The 17,936-nt window shown below is 48.3% G+C and overlaps 2 protein-coding genes across 2 annotated transcripts in view; one reads left to right on the forward strand and one right to left on the reverse strand.

The window, feature by feature from the left end:
• Positions 1-14,206, reverse strand: part of clpb (caseinolytic mitochondrial matrix peptidase chaperone subunit B) — a 94,826-nt gene extending 80,620 nt beyond the window's left edge. The window contains exons 1-3 of the mRNA XM_046315604.1: positions 13,559-14,206; positions 13,318-13,369; positions 498-584 (exon numbers count right to left, since the gene is read on the reverse strand). Of these exons, the coding sequence (XP_046171560.1) occupies positions 498-584; positions 13,318-13,369; positions 13,559-14,003 (584 nt within the window). The 5' untranslated portion in view covers positions 14,004-14,206. The remainder of the gene's footprint in view (positions 1-497; positions 585-13,317; positions 13,370-13,558) is intronic.
• A 1,844-nt stretch (positions 14,207-16,050) lies between these two features.
• stard10 (StAR-related lipid transfer (START) domain containing 10) overlaps positions 16,051-17,936 on the forward strand; it is a 29,166-nt gene continuing 27,280 nt past the window's right edge. Inside the window, exon 1 of the mRNA XM_046316375.1 lies at positions 16,051-16,882. Within this exon, the coding sequence (XP_046172331.1) occupies positions 16,727-16,882 (156 nt within the window). The 5' untranslated portion in view covers positions 16,051-16,726. The remainder of the gene's footprint in view (positions 16,883-17,936) is intronic.

The raw sequence follows: 17,936 nt of genomic DNA on the forward strand, positions 1-17,936 counted from the left end.
AAAGGTTAACCGGTTTGAATACTTTCTGGAGGCCTCTTTTTGGTCTGTGTGTGTGTGTGTGTGTGTGTGTGTGTGTGTGTGTGTGTGTGTGTGTGTGTGTGTGTGTGTGTGTGTGTGTGTGTGTGTGTGTGTGTGTGTGTGTGTGTGTGTGTGTGTGTGTGTGTGTGTGTGTGTGTGTTCAGACGGGGGGTGGTTCAGTGAACTAGTGGGCCCTTCGTCTCACAGGAACATGGCCCGTTGGCCAACCATCCCCAAATTGGATTCACCCCACCATAACCCTCCACCTCCTGAGCCTCTGCCTCTCTCTGTGTGTACAGGGATACAGAGGGGCTAATTTAATTTAGAGGGTGCAGGGCAGAGGGGGAGGGTTGAAGGGGCATTAGTAGCCGTCTGGTGTGATAAGAGCATTCTACTGTGGCAATATGTCTGTATGGGACAAGGTTAACACAGGAAGAGCCGGACACACACACACACACACACACTGCTCTCTCTCTGACCTGTGCTGGCGGTTCATAGCTGCCACCATGAGAGAGGTCCAGCCCAGACGGTGTCTGTGGTTAGGCTCCACCCCCTCGCCCAGCAACCTGACAGGAAACAGGAACAAGAAGAGGTTACTAAGAAAGCTGTTCTGTTGCTAAGGTTACTATCTGCCTTAACTTCAGCTCTCAGGTGCTACCAAACAGACTCTGACAGGAACAACGTAAGATGTGTGTGTGTAGGTTGAGTTCTGTGCCTGAGAGGGACGACGTCGGGCTGTGTTATCTGAGGAGGAGGGCTGTGTTATCTGAGGAGGAGGGCTGTGTTATCTGAGGAGGAGGGCTGTGTTATCTGAGGAGGAGGGCTGTGTTATCTGAGGAGGAAGGCTGTATTATCTGAGGAGGAAGGCTGTGTTATCTGAGGAGGAGGGGTGTGTTATCTGAGGAGGAAGGCTGTGTTATCTGAGGAGGAAGGCTGTGTTATCTGAGGAGGAGGGCTGTGTTATCTGAGGAGGAGGGCTGTGTTATCTGAGGAGGAGGGCTGTGTTATCTGAGGAGGAGGGCTGTGTTATCTGAGGAGGAAGGCTGTGTTATCTGAGGAGGAAGGCTGTGTTATCTGAGGAGGAGGGCTGGCTGTGTTATCTGAGGAGGAGGGCTGTGTTATCTGAGGAGGAGGGCTGTGTTATCTGAGGAGGAGGGCTGTGTTATCTGAGGAGGAGGGCTGTGTTATCTGAGGAGGAGGGCTGTGTTATCTGAGGAGGAAGGCTGTGTTATCTGAGGAGGAAGGCTGTGTTATCTGAGGAGGAGGGCTGTGTTATCTGAGGAGGAGGGCTGTGTTATCTGAGGAGGAGGGCTGTGTTATCTGAGGAGGAGGGCTGTGTTATCTGAGGAGGAAGGCTGTGTTATCTGAGGAGGAGGGCTGTATTATCTGAGGAGGAAGGCTGTGTTATCTGAGGAGGAAGGCTGTGTTATCTGAGGAGGAGGGGTGTGTTATCTGAGGAGGAGGGCTGTGTTATCTGAGGAGGAAGGCTGTGTTATCTGAGGAGGAAGGCTGTGTTATCTGAGGAGGAGGGGTGTGTTATCTGAGGAGGAAGGCTATGTTATCTGAGGAGGAGGGCTGTGTTATCTGAGGAGGAGGGCTGTGTTATCTGAGGAGGAGGGGTGTGTTATCTGAGGAGGAGGGCTGTGTTATCTGAGGAGGAAGGCTGTGTTATCTGAGGAGGAGGGCTGTGTTATCTGAGGAGGAGGGCTGTGTTATCTGAGGAGGAAGGCTGTGTTATCTGAGGAGGAGGGCTGTGTTATCTGAGGAGGAGGGCTGTGTTATCTGAGGAGGAGGGGTGTGTTATCTGAGGAGGAGGGCTGTGTTATCTGAGGAGGAAGGCTGTGTTATCTGAGGAGGAAGGCTGTGTTATCTGAGGAGGAAGGCTGTGTTATCTGAGGAGGAGGGGTGTGTTATCTGAGGAGGAGGGCTGTGTTATCTGAGGAGGAGGGCTGTGTTATCTGAGGAGGAGGGCTGTGTTATCTGAGGAGGAGGGCTGTGTTATCTGAGGAGGAGGGCTGTGTTATCTGAGGAGGGGTGTGTTATCTGAGGAGGAGGGCTGTGCTATCTGAGGAGGAGGGCTGTGCTATCTGAGGAGGAGGGCTGTGTTATCTGAGGAGGGGGGCTGTGTTATCTGAGGAGGAGGGGTGTGTTAGTGTGTGTCGGAGGTAACCCGCCTGTGTTCCGCTGGGCGGACGGTGTCTGTGTTGACTGTAAACACACTGTGCCTCACTCTAACCTGCCCCCACACACACACACACACACACACACACCCCCTATACCTCTGCTCTCGAACTAAAACACTTAACACATCTGTGTAGTCTCACCTAGCCTACACCATCTGTCCCAACGCTGTAGCAGAGTGAAACACGGCATTAAACCTACACACACTTACGTGCGTAATGTCAGATAAGGGAACAGACAACATACTGCTGCTACAATAACAGGTGGCAGGTGCCCTTTTCACATCTGTACTCAGAGATGAGATTTACAGGCCTCCCGGGTGGTGCAGTGGTCTAAGGCAGTACATCGCAGTGCTAGCTATTTTCACTCTACTATTATTCTGACATTTCACATTCTTAAAACAAAGTGTTGATCCTAACTGACCTTAAGACAGGACATTTTTACTAGGATTAAATGTCAGGAATTGTGAAAAAACTGAGTTTAAATGTATTTGGCTAAGGTGTATGTAAACTTCCGACTTCAACTGTATCTCTGTGATGCAGTCTGACTGCCCTCTATGTCTCACACTGAACAATTTTGTGACTAAAGTAAACAACAAAAAAAGAAATGATATCACCAAAGCAAGATAAATTACCTAAAAAACTATGGAAAAATACATGAGCACCTAAATATTATATTATGGGCAGAAAACGTCGTTCATTGAAGTTGATGGGTCATTTATAACAAAACCTTTTGATACAGCCAATCATTTCAATGACTACTTAAAGCAGACAAACTGAGAAGTGAAATTACAACATTGAACCATCAAATTTGTGTATTAAAGATTGAAAAATGAAAAATGGAATTCGATGAAGTTTGTGTGGAAAAGGTAGAAAAACGATCATTATCGATCAATAATGATACGCCATCAAGGTATAGACAACCTTGAAGAGAAACTATAGAGAACGGTAGCAGACAGTATTTATTTATTTTATTTTACCTTTATTTAACCAGGCAAGTCAGTTAAGAACACATTCTTATTTTCAATGACGGCCTGGGAACAGTGGGTTAACTGCCTGTTCAGGGGCAGAACGACAGATTTGTACCTTGTCAGCTCGGGGGTTTGAACTCGCAACCTTCCGGTTACTAGTCCAACGCTCTAACCACTAGGCTACCCTGCCGCCCCTATTTTCTATTAACCAACACTTTAATGAGAGTGTGTCCACAGGTGTGGAAGGAGTCTAAATTCCACTGCCTAAAAATAGTAAAGCATCCTTTGCTGACTCTAACAGCCGACCAACCAGTTTGCTGCCTGTTCTTAGTAAACTGATGGAGAAAATTGGGTTTGAACAAATAGAATGCTATTTTTCAAAGAACAAGCTAGCTACTGACTTTCAGCATGTATATATGTAAGGGCACTCAACATGTACTGCATTGACTCAGACGACTGATGATCGGCTAAAATACATGGATAATAAAATGATAGTTGGAGCTGTATTGTTAGATTTCATTGCAGTCTTTGATGTTTTTGAAAAACTCCCTTGCTATAGCTTTACAATCACCTGCCATCACATGGAAAGTTATTTATCCAATAGAACCCAGAGAGTGTTCTTCAAATGGAAGCTTCTCTAACATCAGATATGTACAGTGCGGTGTCCCTCAGGGCAGTTCCCTTAGGCCATTACTCTTCTCTAATTTTACAAATAATTTGCCACTGGTCTTACTAGAAGCTAAAATGACTATGTATGTTGATGATTGCACACTCTACACATCAGCACCTGCAGCCAGTGAGCTCACTTGAGACTCTTAGCAGGGAGTTAGTCAGTGTCCGAATGGGTATTTAACAATAAAACTGGTCTTAAATACAATCAGTAGCATTGCATTTGTTTCAAAGCATTCTTTTAGAACCTCAACTGGAGTTGTGCATAAAGAGGGTGACCATTGAACTCCCAGGAGAAACATTGGATTGTCAGTTATCACGGTCGAGTCATATTGGCAAAGTTGTTGTGAAGATGGGGAGATGTCCTGCGTTTTTGACACAAAAGATCAACTGTATTAGTTGTTGAGGCTGTGATCTTGTCCCATCTTGATTACTGTCCAGTAACATGGTCAGGTGCAGCAGAGAAAGACCTGCAGCTGTCTCAAAACAGAGCAGCATGTCTTGCCCTTAACTGCACACACAACTTATATCAACAGTTTATTTTTTATTATTTAACCTTTATTTAACTAGGCAAGTCAGTTAAGAACAAATTCTTATTTACAATGATGGCCTACACCGGCCAAACCCAGACGATGCTGGTCCAATTGTGCGCCGCCCTATGGGACTCCCAATCACGGCCGGTTGTGATACTCTCGGGAGCCCACATGCATGATAGTCTTTCACGGTTGAGGGTTGAAGAGAAATGTACTACTTCTCTTCTAGTCTTTTTAAAGAAACATTTGTGTAGAAAATGGAGGAAGGGAAGTGCTACTAAGGTACACAATAGTACATTTTGGTAGACAGATGTGTGTGTTGAAAATGCCGAACCACTTGTAGAATATATTTGCATATACTTCCAAACATACCCTACCTGACATGCCACCATGGGTTTCTTCACAGTACCCAAACAAAAAACAGATTTAATACATCACTCAGTTATGTATAGAGCCATATGATCGTGGAATGCTTTGAAAACAGATGTTACTCAGGCAAAAAGCAAGTTTAGCTTAAAAAAAACATGTAAAAACATCCTCTCCTCTTCTAAAGATCTAATTTAATTGGATATGAATATGTAAATATGAAGTGTGTGTACACATGAATCTATGTGTTATTTGATCGTTTTGATGTCTTCACTATTATTAGAAAATGTAGAAAATAGTACAAAAGAAAAATACAAATTTAAATCCTTGAATGAGTAGGTATGTCAGGTCGCAGTTGGAAATGAGAACTTGTTCTCAACTAGCCTTCCTGGTTAAATTAAGGTGTTCTCAACTAGCCTTCCTGGTTAAATTAAGGTGTCCAAACCTTTGACTGGTACTGTATATTATTATTTGATGTCCTTGTCTATAACTTTTCTGTACTTTGTCATGTACTAGTTAGTATATTTTATGTGGACCCCAGGAAGACTTGCTGCTACATGGGCAGTAGTTAATGAGGAACCAACTAAACTAGACAGACATGGACCTCTATCTCCCTCTAGTGGAGACAACTGGGAATACAATGATGTGCAGGTGGTAAACATATGGACACTTCCAGAAATACTGTCTGCGATGAGACTCCATATGATTAGGACCTCACAGACTTGTGGAGTAATTCATTTTTTTTCTTCATTTCCTACAGCAGTATAGTAGTGTAGAGAAGTAAGTAAACAATTAAAATGTGTGATTGACTCTATTCCTGGAGACTAGCAGTAATTACCCTAATCATAAATCCCCATCTTGCGACGATCATAACTTGTAATGTTTGATGCCTGCTCAACATGCGTGTTATTCTACTGGGTACTTAGCGTAGAAAATCAGAGAGAACGCAACAGCAACCAATCAGAGGCTCTGGATGTCTCTGTCACATAGAAGTCTTCTGTCTAAATGTAAAAGATTTTCCCCTGTACAGGCAGTCGGTATGCCCCTGTACAGGCGGTCGGTATGCCCCTGTACAGGCAGTCGGTATGCCCCTGTACAGGCAGTCGGTATGCCCCTGTACAGGCAGTCGGTATGCCCCTGTACAGGCAGTCGGTATGCCCCTGTACAGGCAGTCGGTATGCCCCTGTACAGGCAGTCGGTATGCCCCTGTACAGGCAGTCGGTATGCCCCTGTACAGGCAGTCGGTATGCCCCTGTACAGGCAGTCGGTATGCCCCTGTACAGGCAGTCGGTATGCCCCTGTACAGGCAGTCGGTATGCCCCTGTACAGGCAGTCGGTATGCCCCTGTACAGGCAGTCGGTATGCCCCTGTACAGGCAGTCAGTATGCCCCTGTACAGGCAGTCAGTATGCCCCTGTACAGGCAGTCAGTATGCCCCTGTACAGGCAGTCAGTATGCCCCTGTACAGGCAGTCAGTATGCCCCTGTACAGGCAGTCAGTATGCCCCTGTACAGGCAGTCAGTATGCCTCTGTACAGGCAGTCAGTATGCCTCTGTACAGGCAGTCAGTATGCCTCTGTACAGGCAGTCAGTATGCCTCTGTACAGGCAGTCAGTATTCCCCTGTACAGACAGTCAGTGTGCCCCTGTACAGACAGTCAGTATGCCCCTGTACAGCCAGTCAGTAATCCCCTGTACAGCCAGTCAGTATGCCCCTGTACAGCCAGTCAGTATGCCCCTGTACAGCCAGTCAGTATGCCCCTGTACAGCCAGTCAGTATGCCCCTGTACAGCCAGTCAGTATGCCCCTGTACAGCCAGTCAGTATGCCCCTGTACAGCCAGTCAGTATGCCCCTGTACAGCCAGTCAGTATGCCCCTGTACAGCCAGTCAGTATGCCCCTGTACAGCCAGTCAGTATGCCCCTGTACAGACAGTCAGTATGCCCCTGTACAGACAGTCAGTATGCCCCTGTACAGGCAGTCAGTGTGCCCCTGTACAGGCAGTCAGTGTGCCCCTGTACAGGCAGTCAGTGTGCCCCTGTACAAGACAGCCAATGTGCCCCTGTACAAGACAGCCAATGTGCCCCTGTAAAAGACAGTCAGTATGCCCCTGTTCAGACAGTCAATATTCCCTGTAGTCAGTATGCCCCTGTACAGACAGTCAGTATGCCCATGTACAGACAGTCAGTATGCCCCTGTACAGACAGTCAGTATGCCCCTGTACAGGCAGTCAGTATGCCCCTGTACAGGCAGTCAGTATGCCCCTGTACAGGCAGTCAGTATGCCCCTGTACAGACAGTCAGTATGCCCCTGTACAGACAGTCAGTATGCCCCTGTACAGACAGTCAGTATGCCCCTGTACAGACAGTCAGTATTCCCCTGTACAGACAGTCAGTATGCCCCTGTACAGACAGTCAGTATGCTTCTGTAGACAGTCAGTATGCCCCTGTACAGACAGTCAATATACCCCTGTACAGTCAGCATTCCCCTGTACAGACAGTCAATATTTCCCTGTACAGACAGTCAGTATACAGACAGTCAGTATGCCCCTGTACAGACAGTCAGTATTCCCCTGTACAGACAGTCAGTATTCCCCTGTACAGACAGTCAGTATGCCCCTGTACAGCCAGTCAGTATGCCCCTGTACAGCCAGTCAGTATGCCCCTGTACAGCCAGTCAGTATGCCCCTGTACAGACAGTCAGTATGCCCCTGTACAGACAGTCAGTATGCCCCTGTACAGACAGTCAGTATGCCCCTGTACAGGCAGTCAGTGTGCCCCTAAACAGGCAGTCAGTGTGCCCCTAAACAGGCAGTCAGTGTGCCCCTGTACAGGCAGTCAGTGTGCCCCTGTACAAGACAGCCAATGTGCCCCTGTAAAAGACAGTCAGTATGCCCCTGTTCAGACAGTCAATATTCCCTGTAGTCAGTATGCCCCTGTACAGACAGTCAGTATGCCCCTGTACAGGCAGTCAGTATGCCCCTGTACAGGCAGTCAGTATGCCCCTGTACAGGCAGTCAGTATGCCCCTGTACAGGCAGTCAGTATGCCCCTGTACAGCCAGTCAGTATGCCCCTGTACAGCCAGTCAGTATGCCCCTGTACAGCCAGTCAGTATGCCCCTGTACAGACAGTCAGTATGCCCCTGTACAGACAGTCAGTATGCCCCTGTACAGACAGTCAGTATGCCCCTGTACAGGCAGTCAGTGTGCCCCTAAACAGGCAGTCAGTGTGCCCCTAAACAGGCAGTCAGTGTGCCCCTGTACAGGCAGTCAGTGTGCCCCTGTACAAGACAGCCAATGTGCCCCTGTAAAAGACAGTCAGTATGCCCCTGTTCAGACAGTCAATATTCCCTGTACAGTCAGTATGCCCCTGTACAGACAGTCAGTATGCCCCTGTACAGGCAGTCAGTATGCCCCTGTACAGGCAGTCAGTATGCCCCTGTACAGGCAGTCAGTATGCCCCTGTACAGGCAGTCAGTATGCCCCTGTACAGCCAGTCAGTATGCCCCTGTACAGCCAGTCAGTATGCCCCTGTACAGCCAGTCAGTATGCCCCTGTACAGCCAGTCAGTATGCCCCTGTACAGCCAGTCAGTATGCCCCTGTACAGACAGTCAGTATGCCCCTGTACAGACAGTCAGTATGCCCCTGTACAGGCAGTCAGTATGCCCCTGTACAGGCAGTCAGTATGCCCCTGTACAGGCAGTCAGTATTCCCCTGTACAGACAGTCAGTATGCTTCTGTAGACAGTCAGTATGCCCCTGTACAGACAGTCAGTATGCCCCTGTACAGACAGTCAGTATGCCCCTGTACAGACAGTCAATATACCCCTGTACAGTCAGCATTCCCCTGTACAGTCAGCATTCCCCTGTACAGACAGTCAATATTTCCCTGTACAGACAGTCAGTATACCCCTGTACAGACAGTCAGTATGCCCCTGTACAGACCGTCAGTATTCCCTTGTACAGACAGTCAATATGCCCCTGTACAGACAGTCAGTATGTCCCTGTACAGACAGTCAGTATACAGACAGTCAGTATACAGACAGTCAGTATACAGACAGTCAGTATGTCCCTGTACAGACAGTCAGTATTCCCCTGTACAGACAGTCAGTATTCCCCTGTACAGACAGTCAGTATTCCCCTGTACAGACAGTCAGTATTCCCCTGTACAGGCAGTCAGTATTCCCCTGTACAGGCAGTCAGTATTCCCCTGTACAGGCAGTCAGTATGCCCCTGTACAGACAGTCAATATTCCCCTGTACAGACAGTCAGTGTGCCCCTGTACAGACAGTCAGTATTCCCCTGTACAGGCAGTCAGTATGCCCCTGTACAGGCAATCAGTATTCCCCTGTACAGGCAGTCAGTATGCCCCTGTAAAAGACAGTCAGTATGCCCCTGTACAGGCAATCAGTATTCCCCTGTACAGGCAGTCAGTATGCCCCTGTAAAAGACAGTCAGTATGCCCCTGTACAGGCAGTCAATATACCCCTGTACAGTCAGCATTCCCCTGTACAGACAGTCAATATTCCCTGTACAGTCAGTATGTCCATGTAGACAGTCAGTATGCCCCTGTACAGTCGGTATGCCCCTGTACAGACAGTCAGTATGCCCCTGTACAGACAGTCAGTATTCCCCTGTACAGACAGTCAGTATACAGACAGTCAGTATACAGACAGTCAGTATACAGACAGTCAGTATACAGACAGTCAGTATACAGACAGTCAGTATGCCCCTGTACAGACAGTCAGTATGCCCCTGTACAGACAGTCAGTATGCCCCTGTACAGGCAGTCAGTATGCCCCTGTACAGACAGTCAGTATGCCCCTGTACAGACAGTCAGTATGCCCCTGTACAGGCAGTCAGTATGCCCCTGTACAGACAGTCAGTATGCCCCTGTACAGGCAGTCAGTATGCCCCTGTACAGGCAGTCAGTATGCCCCTGTACAGGCAGTCAGTATGCCCCTGTACAGGCAGTCAGTATGCCCCTGTACAGGCAGTCAGTATGCCCCTGTACAGGCAGTCAGTATGCCCCTGTACAGCAGTCAGTATGCCCCTGTACCAGTCAGTATGCCCCAGACAGTCAGTATGCCCCTGTACAGACAGTCAGTATGCCCCTGTACAGACAGTCAGTATGCCCCTGTACAGACAGTCAGTATGCCCCTGTACAGACAGTCAGTATGCCCCTGTACAGACAGTCAGTATGCCCCTGTACAGACAGTCAGTATACCCCTGTACAGACAGTCAGTATTCCCCTGTACAGACAGTCAGTATTCCCCTGTACAGACAGTCAGTATACAGACAGTCAGTATACAGACAGTCAGTATACAGACAGTCAGTATACAGACAGTCAGTATGCCCCTGTACAGACAGTCAGTATTCCCCTGTACAGACAGTCAGTATACAGACAGTCAGTATGCCCCTGTACAGACAGTCAATATTCCCCTGTACAGACAGTCAGTATACCCCTGTACAGACAGTCAGTATTCCCCTGTACAGACAGTCAGTATACAGACAGTCAGTATACAGACAGTCAGTATGCCCCTGTACAGACAGTCAGTATGCCCCTGTACAGACAGTCAGTATGCCCCTGTACAGACAGTCAGTATGCCCCTGTACAGACAGTCAGTATGCCCCTGTACAGACAGTCAGTATGCCCCTGTACAGACAGTCAGTATGCCCCTGTACAGACAGTCAGTATGCCCCTGTACAGACAGTCAGTATGCCCCTGTACAGACAGTCAGTATGCCCCTGTACAGACAGTCAGTATGCCCCTGTACAGACAGTCAGTATGCCCCTGTACAGACAGTCAGTATGCCCCTGTACAGACAGTCAATATACCCCTGTACAGACAGTCAGTATGCCCCTGTACAGACAGTCAGTATGCCCCTGTACAGACAGTCAGTATGCCCCTGTACAGACAGTCAGTATGCCCCTGTACAGACAGTCAGTATGCCCCTGTACAGACAGTCAGTATGCCCCTGTACAGACAGTCAGCCCCTGTACAGACAGTCCTGTACAGACAGTCAGTATGCCCCTGTACAGACAGTCAGTATGCCCCTGTACAGACAGTCAGTATGCCCCTGTACAGACAGTCAGTATGCCCCTGTACAGACAGTCAGTATGCCCCTGTACAGACAGTCAGTATGCCCCTGTACAGACAGTCAATATACCCCTGTACAGTCAGCATTCCCCTGTACAGACAGTCAGTATGCCCCTGTACAGACAGTCAGTATGCCCCTGTACAGACAGTCAGTATGCCCCTGTACAGACAGTCAGTATGCCCCTGTACAGACAGTCAGTATGCCCCTGTACAGACAGTCAATATACCCCTGTACAGACAGTCAGTCAGTATACAGACAGTCAGTATGCCCCTGTACAGACAGTCAATATTCCCCTGTACAGACAGTCAGTATGCCCCTGTACAGACAGTCAGTATGCCCCTGTACAGACAGTCAGTATGCCCCTGTACAGACAGTCAATATACCCCTGTACAGTCAGCATTCCCCTGTACAGACAGTCAGTATGCCCCTGTACAGACAGTCAGTATACCCCTGTACAGACAGTCAGTATGCCCCTGTACAGACAGTCAGTATGCCCCTGTACAGACAGTCAATATGCCCCTGTACAGACAGTCAATATACCCCTGTACAGACAGTCAATATACCCCTGTACAGACAGTCAGTCAGTATACAGACAGTCAGTATGCCCCTGTACAGACAGTCAATATGCCCCTGTACAGACAGTCAGTATGCCCCTGTACAGACAGTCAGTATGCCCCTGTACAGACAGTCAATATACCCCTGTACAGTCAGCATTCCCCTGTACAGACAGTCAGTATGCCCCTGTACAGACAGTCAGTATGCCCCTGTACAGACAGTCAGTATACCCCTGTACAGACAGTCAGTATGCCCCTGTACAGACAGTCAGTATGCCCCTGTACAGACAGTCAGTATGCCCCTGTACAGACAGTCAATATGCCCCTGTACAGACAGTCAATATACCCCTGTACAGACAGTCAGTCAGTATACAGACAGTCAGTATGCCCCTGTACAGACAGTCAATATTCCCCTGTACAGACAGTCAGTATTCCCCTGTACAGACAGTCAGTATACAGACAGTCAGTATACAGACAGTCAGTATACAGACAGTCAGTATGCCCCTGTACAGACAGTCAGTATGCCCCTGTACAGACAGTCAGTATGCCCCTGTACAGACAGTCAGTATGCCCCTGTACAGACAGTCAGTATGCCCCTGTACAGACAGTCAGTATGCCCCTGTACAGACAGTCAGTATGCCCCTGTACAGACAGTCAGTATGCCCCTGTACAGACAGTCAGTATGCCCCTTTACAGACAGTCAATATACCCCTGTACAGACAGTCAATATACCCCTGTACAGTCAGTATGCCCCTGTACAGACAGTCAGTATGCCCCTGTACAGACAGTCAGTATACCCCTGTACAGACAGTCAGTATACCCCTGTACAGACAGTCAGTATTCCCCTGTACAGACAGTCAGTATACAGACAGTCAGTATACAGACAGTCAGTATACAGACAGTCAGTATACAGACAGTCAGTATACAGACAGTCAGTATGCCCCTGTACAGACAGTCAGTATTCCCCTGTACAGTCAGTATTCCCCTGTACAGACAGTCAGTATACAGACAGTCAGTATGCCCCTGTACAGACAGTCAGTATTCCCTTGTACAGACAGTCAGTAAGCCCCTGTACAGACAGTCAGTATGCCCCTGTACAGACAGTCAGTATGCCCCTGTACAGACAGTCAGTATGCCCCTGTACAGACAGTCAGTATGCCCCTGTACAGTCAGTCAGTATGCCCCTGTAGACAGTCAGTATGTCCCTGTAGACAGTCAGTATGTCCATGTAGACAGTCAGTATGTCCATGTAGACAGTCAGTATTCCCCTGTACAGACAGTCAGTATGCCCCTGTACAGACAGTCAGTATGCCCCTGTACAGACAGTCAGTATGCCCCTGTACAGACAGTCAGTATACCCCTGTACAGTCAGCATTCCCCTGTACAGACAGTCAGTATACAGACAGTCAGTATACCCCTGTACAGACAGTCAGTATGCCCCTGTACAGACAGTCAGTATACAGACAGTCAGTATGCCCCTGTACAGACAGTCAGTATACAGACAGTCAGTATGCCCCTGTACAGACAGTCAGTATTCCCCTGTACAGACAGTCAGTATACAGACAGTCAGTATGCCCCTGTACAGACAGTCAGTATGCCCCTGTACAGACAGTCAGTATGCCCCTGTACAGACAGTCAGTATGCCCCTGTACAGACAGTCAGTATGCCCCTGTACAGACGGTCAGTATGCCCCTGTACAGACAGTCAGTATGCCCCTGTACAGACAGTCAGTATGCCCCTGTACAGACAGTCAGTATGCCCCTGTACAGACAGTCAGTATGCCCCTGTACAGACAGTCAGTATGCCCCTGTACAGACAGTCAGTATACCCCTGTACAGACAGTCAGTATGCCCCTGTACAGACAGTCAGTATCCGTATTGTGTGGAACTCAGGAGAGTCTGTGTGTGTGTGTGGTGTGTTTAGAATGTACCTTGCCACATCTTGTGAGCTGTTGGTCCTTGCAGCCTCCAGAAGTGCATCACCTGGAAAGAAGACTCATGTCCTTTAAGTATCTTTAGCAGAGTGTGTACAACGCACGCACGCACACACACACACACACACACACACACACACACACACACACACACACACACACACACACACACACACACACACACACACACACACACACACACACACACACACACACACACACACACACACACACACACCTTTCGTATCAGAGTCCTTCTTGAGGCAGAAGGCCATAGCGGCAGCGGACAGTACCCCAGCAGAGGCCAGTGCATAAGGGCGGCTGCTCCCGCTCTGTCCCCCCGTCCTTTCCCCGCTCTGTTCCCAGTACAGGTTGTTGTTGTTGCGTCCCTTGGAAGCCAGCGAGGCCCAGGAGCTCCTGCGACCCTGGAGATTAGAGAGCCACCTGGGGGCCAGATGGTGATACTGTATGGCCAGGCTCACACTCTGGCCTTTCGCCTCCTCGCTCAGAATTCCTCTACGGGAGACACGGGAGGTAGAAACGATGGGGTTCCGGTTGGCGTCCGCTTTATCGAGCATGACGTGGTTCCTCGCGGCGTCCTTTGTGCTTGTCTGGAGCACACGGCACGGGGAAAGGCTGCGCGACCTTCGCATGAAGATCCGCGGTGGAACCGAAGACAACATTGCGGGAAAACACGCGAACCGTGCAACGTTAAGCCTGATGATAGTACTTACTTGCAACGACAACACCTTTAATTTAAGTCTACTGCCGTTATTCCGCCTACAGACCGTTATTTATCTCGTGATGGTTGACAGCAGCGACAGAACAAAAACAACCGCAGCATGGGATGTTACTGGAACGTGAACTGCATCATGGGAATATTTGTTTTTTTTTCCCTACAGAAACTAACTGGCTCCACTTCCTGGTATCACAGAGGCTACTCCACCACCTCTTATGAAGGTTAACTCTGGATTTATTCATGGTCTTAAAATGTTCCACACACAAGTTAATCTAAATCAATCCCCACATTTAAAAAAAATGTAAGTTTGTTCTGCTTTATAACAAACAAAACAACTTTATCCTTCGCTATGATTCGCCACCAGATGGCGTTCAGATTCTGTGGCACTGCGGATGCTGGATAACGCAACAAACACGTGTTGTGTCGCAGCAGTCAGGAGTCACTCGGCCAAATACAAGCACGATCAGCCTATAGAGGCTGGCGCTAGACAAAATTGAGTGAACTGCTGGGGAAATCTTCAGGAGATGCGGTATTTAATTTTCCTTAGGGAGACGAGAATATTGAATAGAATTTAGACCTTCATTCTCACTGGTTTACACTCCAGTCCAGTTGGTGGCGGTGATGCACCTTAAAGTTGGTTGTCAACCACTATATAAAATCCCCAGAAGAAGAAGAAGAATGCTGGCCACCAGTTCGTTGAACACAATGTGGGAGCTTAGGAAATGTACCTGCTACATTCAATAGGAAAAATAATATTTGTTGGAGAAGTCTCTAACCCAAGGTCAAACATTTGATCACATACGGCGGCAGCGTAGCCTAGTGGTTAGAGCGATGGACTAGTAACCGGAAGGTTGCGAGTTCAAACCCCAGAGCTGATAAGATACAAATCTGTCATTCTGCCCCTGAACAGGCAGTTAACCCACTGTTCCCAGGCCTTCATTGAAAATAAGAATATGTTCTTTAAATGACTTGCCTGGTTAAATAAAGGTACAATAAAAAATAAATACAACATTCAAATGTACCTTTACAGATCAACCTTTAATGTTGGCTACATATCACAAGACTCATCACAGTTGATCACCTTGTAAAATATAGTTCCTTTGCCTTCTGTATTTTTCAGAATTGCTCCTGAATAGCGCAGGGGAACCCAGTCCACTCACTATGGCAGCACAGACACATGCTATGCTGCTATTTAACCACATGACCTCACCTGTGAGTCTGAAAAAACAGTATTGCTGTGAAATCCAAAATTCCTAAGAAGTTGCTGCTTGCAGTAATCCAAACAATGTTAATGTAGGGGCGGCCCTATAGCCTAATCCTTAGAGGAGAAATCACATGCAGAGAGCATTGTTCATTTGCTGGTCTCTTGAGAAACTTTCGACAAAGGCTATGGGGCTGATATCTGGTCCCTGATACAGGGACATGTGTGCGTCCGTCTGAGTGTGTGTAACAGTATAACTTTAAACCGCCCCCTCGCCCATACCCAGGCACGAACCAGGGACCCTCTACACACATCAACAACAGTCACCCACGAAGCATCGTTACCCATCGCTCCACAAAAGCCGCGGCCCTTGCAGAGCAAGGGGAACCACGACTTCAAGGTCTCAGAGCAAGTGACGTCACCGCTTGAAGCACTTTTTTTTTAGCGCGCACCACCGCTAACCAGCTAGCCGTTTCACATCCGTTACATTCACCCCCTTTTTGACCTCCTCCTTTTCCGCAGCAACCAGTGATCCGGGTCAATAGCATCAATGTAACAGTATAACTTTAGACCGCCCCCTCGCCCATACCCGGGCACGAACCAGGGACCCTCTCCACACATCAACAACAGTCACCCACGAAGCATCATTATCCATCGCTCCACAAAAATCGCGAACCTTGCAGAGTGCTTCAAGGTCTCAGCGTAAGTGACGTTACCGATTGAAACGCTATTTAGCGCGCACCACCGCTAACTACCTAGCCGTTTCACATCCGTTACATGTGCACGTAGCCGAGTGGGCGGTTGTCAATCTGGTATTGCTTCTCTGTGTGTCTCCAACGCTTTCCTCTATTCGTCACACTGCACCATCCACCCCCGACGAAGTCGAGTGACCATAGGGGGGCACACAGCGACGCAGGGGAACTGAAATGTAAACGCGCAACAATTGATCATAACCATCCGACTTGTCAGCCTCTCATCTCTAGTGGAGTCGCGGTGAGACAGCGGACACTTATGTCTCACTTATATAGCTGCTGTGGACCATATTGAGCTGAAATTGATTCACGCCAGAGGGTCAATAATGTTATAAGATAAACACCGGAAAGCTTCCACTCACGTGTTTGTATAGTTTCTATGAAAACTGTAGATTTTTGTATTTTTATACCCGTGTTTTTGTGCGTTCTTCGTGTTTGTTCAGCAACTCTCCTTTCTAAGCACACATCATCACAATACGCGAATTGCGTGCTCAGTTGTGTGATAAAGAAATTACATTATAGGAATAATTCACTCAGAGGATAAGAGGTGTAACGTTACGTCGTTTAGCTCAGTCACTCCTCACCGGCGCCCGTTCGTCCCAGTCTGCTTCGGGTCTCTCCGCCATCGGGAGTTTCCCTACCTCGGTTTGGTCCGATCGTTGTTCTTCCCAGTGAACTGCAGAAGAGCGAGCTCGCGCTACCCGGTAAAAGATTATGTCGGTGTTGATCCCGGATGACCGGGCATTCAGCAGCTTCAAGGAGGAGTGCGGTTGTGAGGAGGGCTGGAGTCTGACCTACAATAAGACGGACATGACAGTGTGGACTCAGACTATAGCAGGAGACGAGGAGAAGTCACTCCACAAGATTAAGGTGAGAACAGGGTAGGCCGGTACTCAGGTGAATGGAAAATGTGAGGAATAGAGGACATCATATGGGTTACCTCGGTCACACAGTCCCATAGCACAAGTCATAATGTCATAAACTGAAACCCTTTCATAATATTACTCAAAGGAGTGTTATTTACAGGGAAAAAAGGAAATCTAGATTGTTAAAGTATTGGGCCAGGGCCAGGTGTGTGCTGCATGTATCCGGGTCTGTGGCAGGACAGCGGTCCTTCTGTAGCTCAGTTGGTAGAGCATGGCGCTTGTAACGCCAGGGTAGTGGGTTCGATTCCCAGGACCACCCATACGTAGAATGTATGCACACATGACTGTAAGTCGCTTTGGATAAAAGCGTCTGCTAAATGGCATATATTATTATTATTATAAACAGGTGTTCTCACATGGAGTTGTTTGAGGAAGGGAGGTGGAGGGGAGGTGGAGGGGAAATTGAAGGTGAAAGAGGAAATGTGTGTACTGTACACATGATTAATCAGCTCTGACGTCACACTAGTGTAAACTCAGGTGTGTGTGTGTGTGTGTGTGTGTGTGTGGGTGTGGGTGTGGGTGTGGGTGTGTGTGCATGTGGGTGTGGGTGTGGGTGGGTGTGGGTGTGGGTGGGGTGTGTGTGTGAGAAGCTGCAGGTGAGAGTCTTGTTCCGTTTCCCACAGAGATTCCTGTTCTGCAACCTGTGAGTGCAGGTACATTAACTGACACATTCTTTTTGCCAGACATGACCGTCAGTTGTGGCACCTGGTGGGGTAGTGGTCATAGAGAAGGAAACATATGGTAGGTAGGCAGTAAACCTGTTTCATTAGCTGTCATCTATCTGTCTGTAAGTGTCCGTTTGCCTGATTTGTCACAGCGTGGGTAATGTCACAGCGTGGGTAATGTCACAGCTCGGGTAAAGTCACAGCGTGGGTAATGTCACAGTGCGGGTAATGTCACAGTGTGGGTAATGTCACAGCGTGGGTAATGTCACAGCGTGGGTAATGTCACAGCGTGGGTAATGTCACAGCGCGGGTAAAGTCACAGCGTGGGTAATG

Source organism: Oncorhynchus gorbuscha, linkage group LG19 (genome assembly GCF_021184085.1).
Source record: "Oncorhynchus gorbuscha isolate QuinsamMale2020 ecotype Even-year linkage group LG19, OgorEven_v1.0, whole genome shotgun sequence".
Classification (NCBI taxonomy): domain Eukaryota; kingdom Metazoa; phylum Chordata; class Actinopteri; order Salmoniformes; family Salmonidae; genus Oncorhynchus; species Oncorhynchus gorbuscha.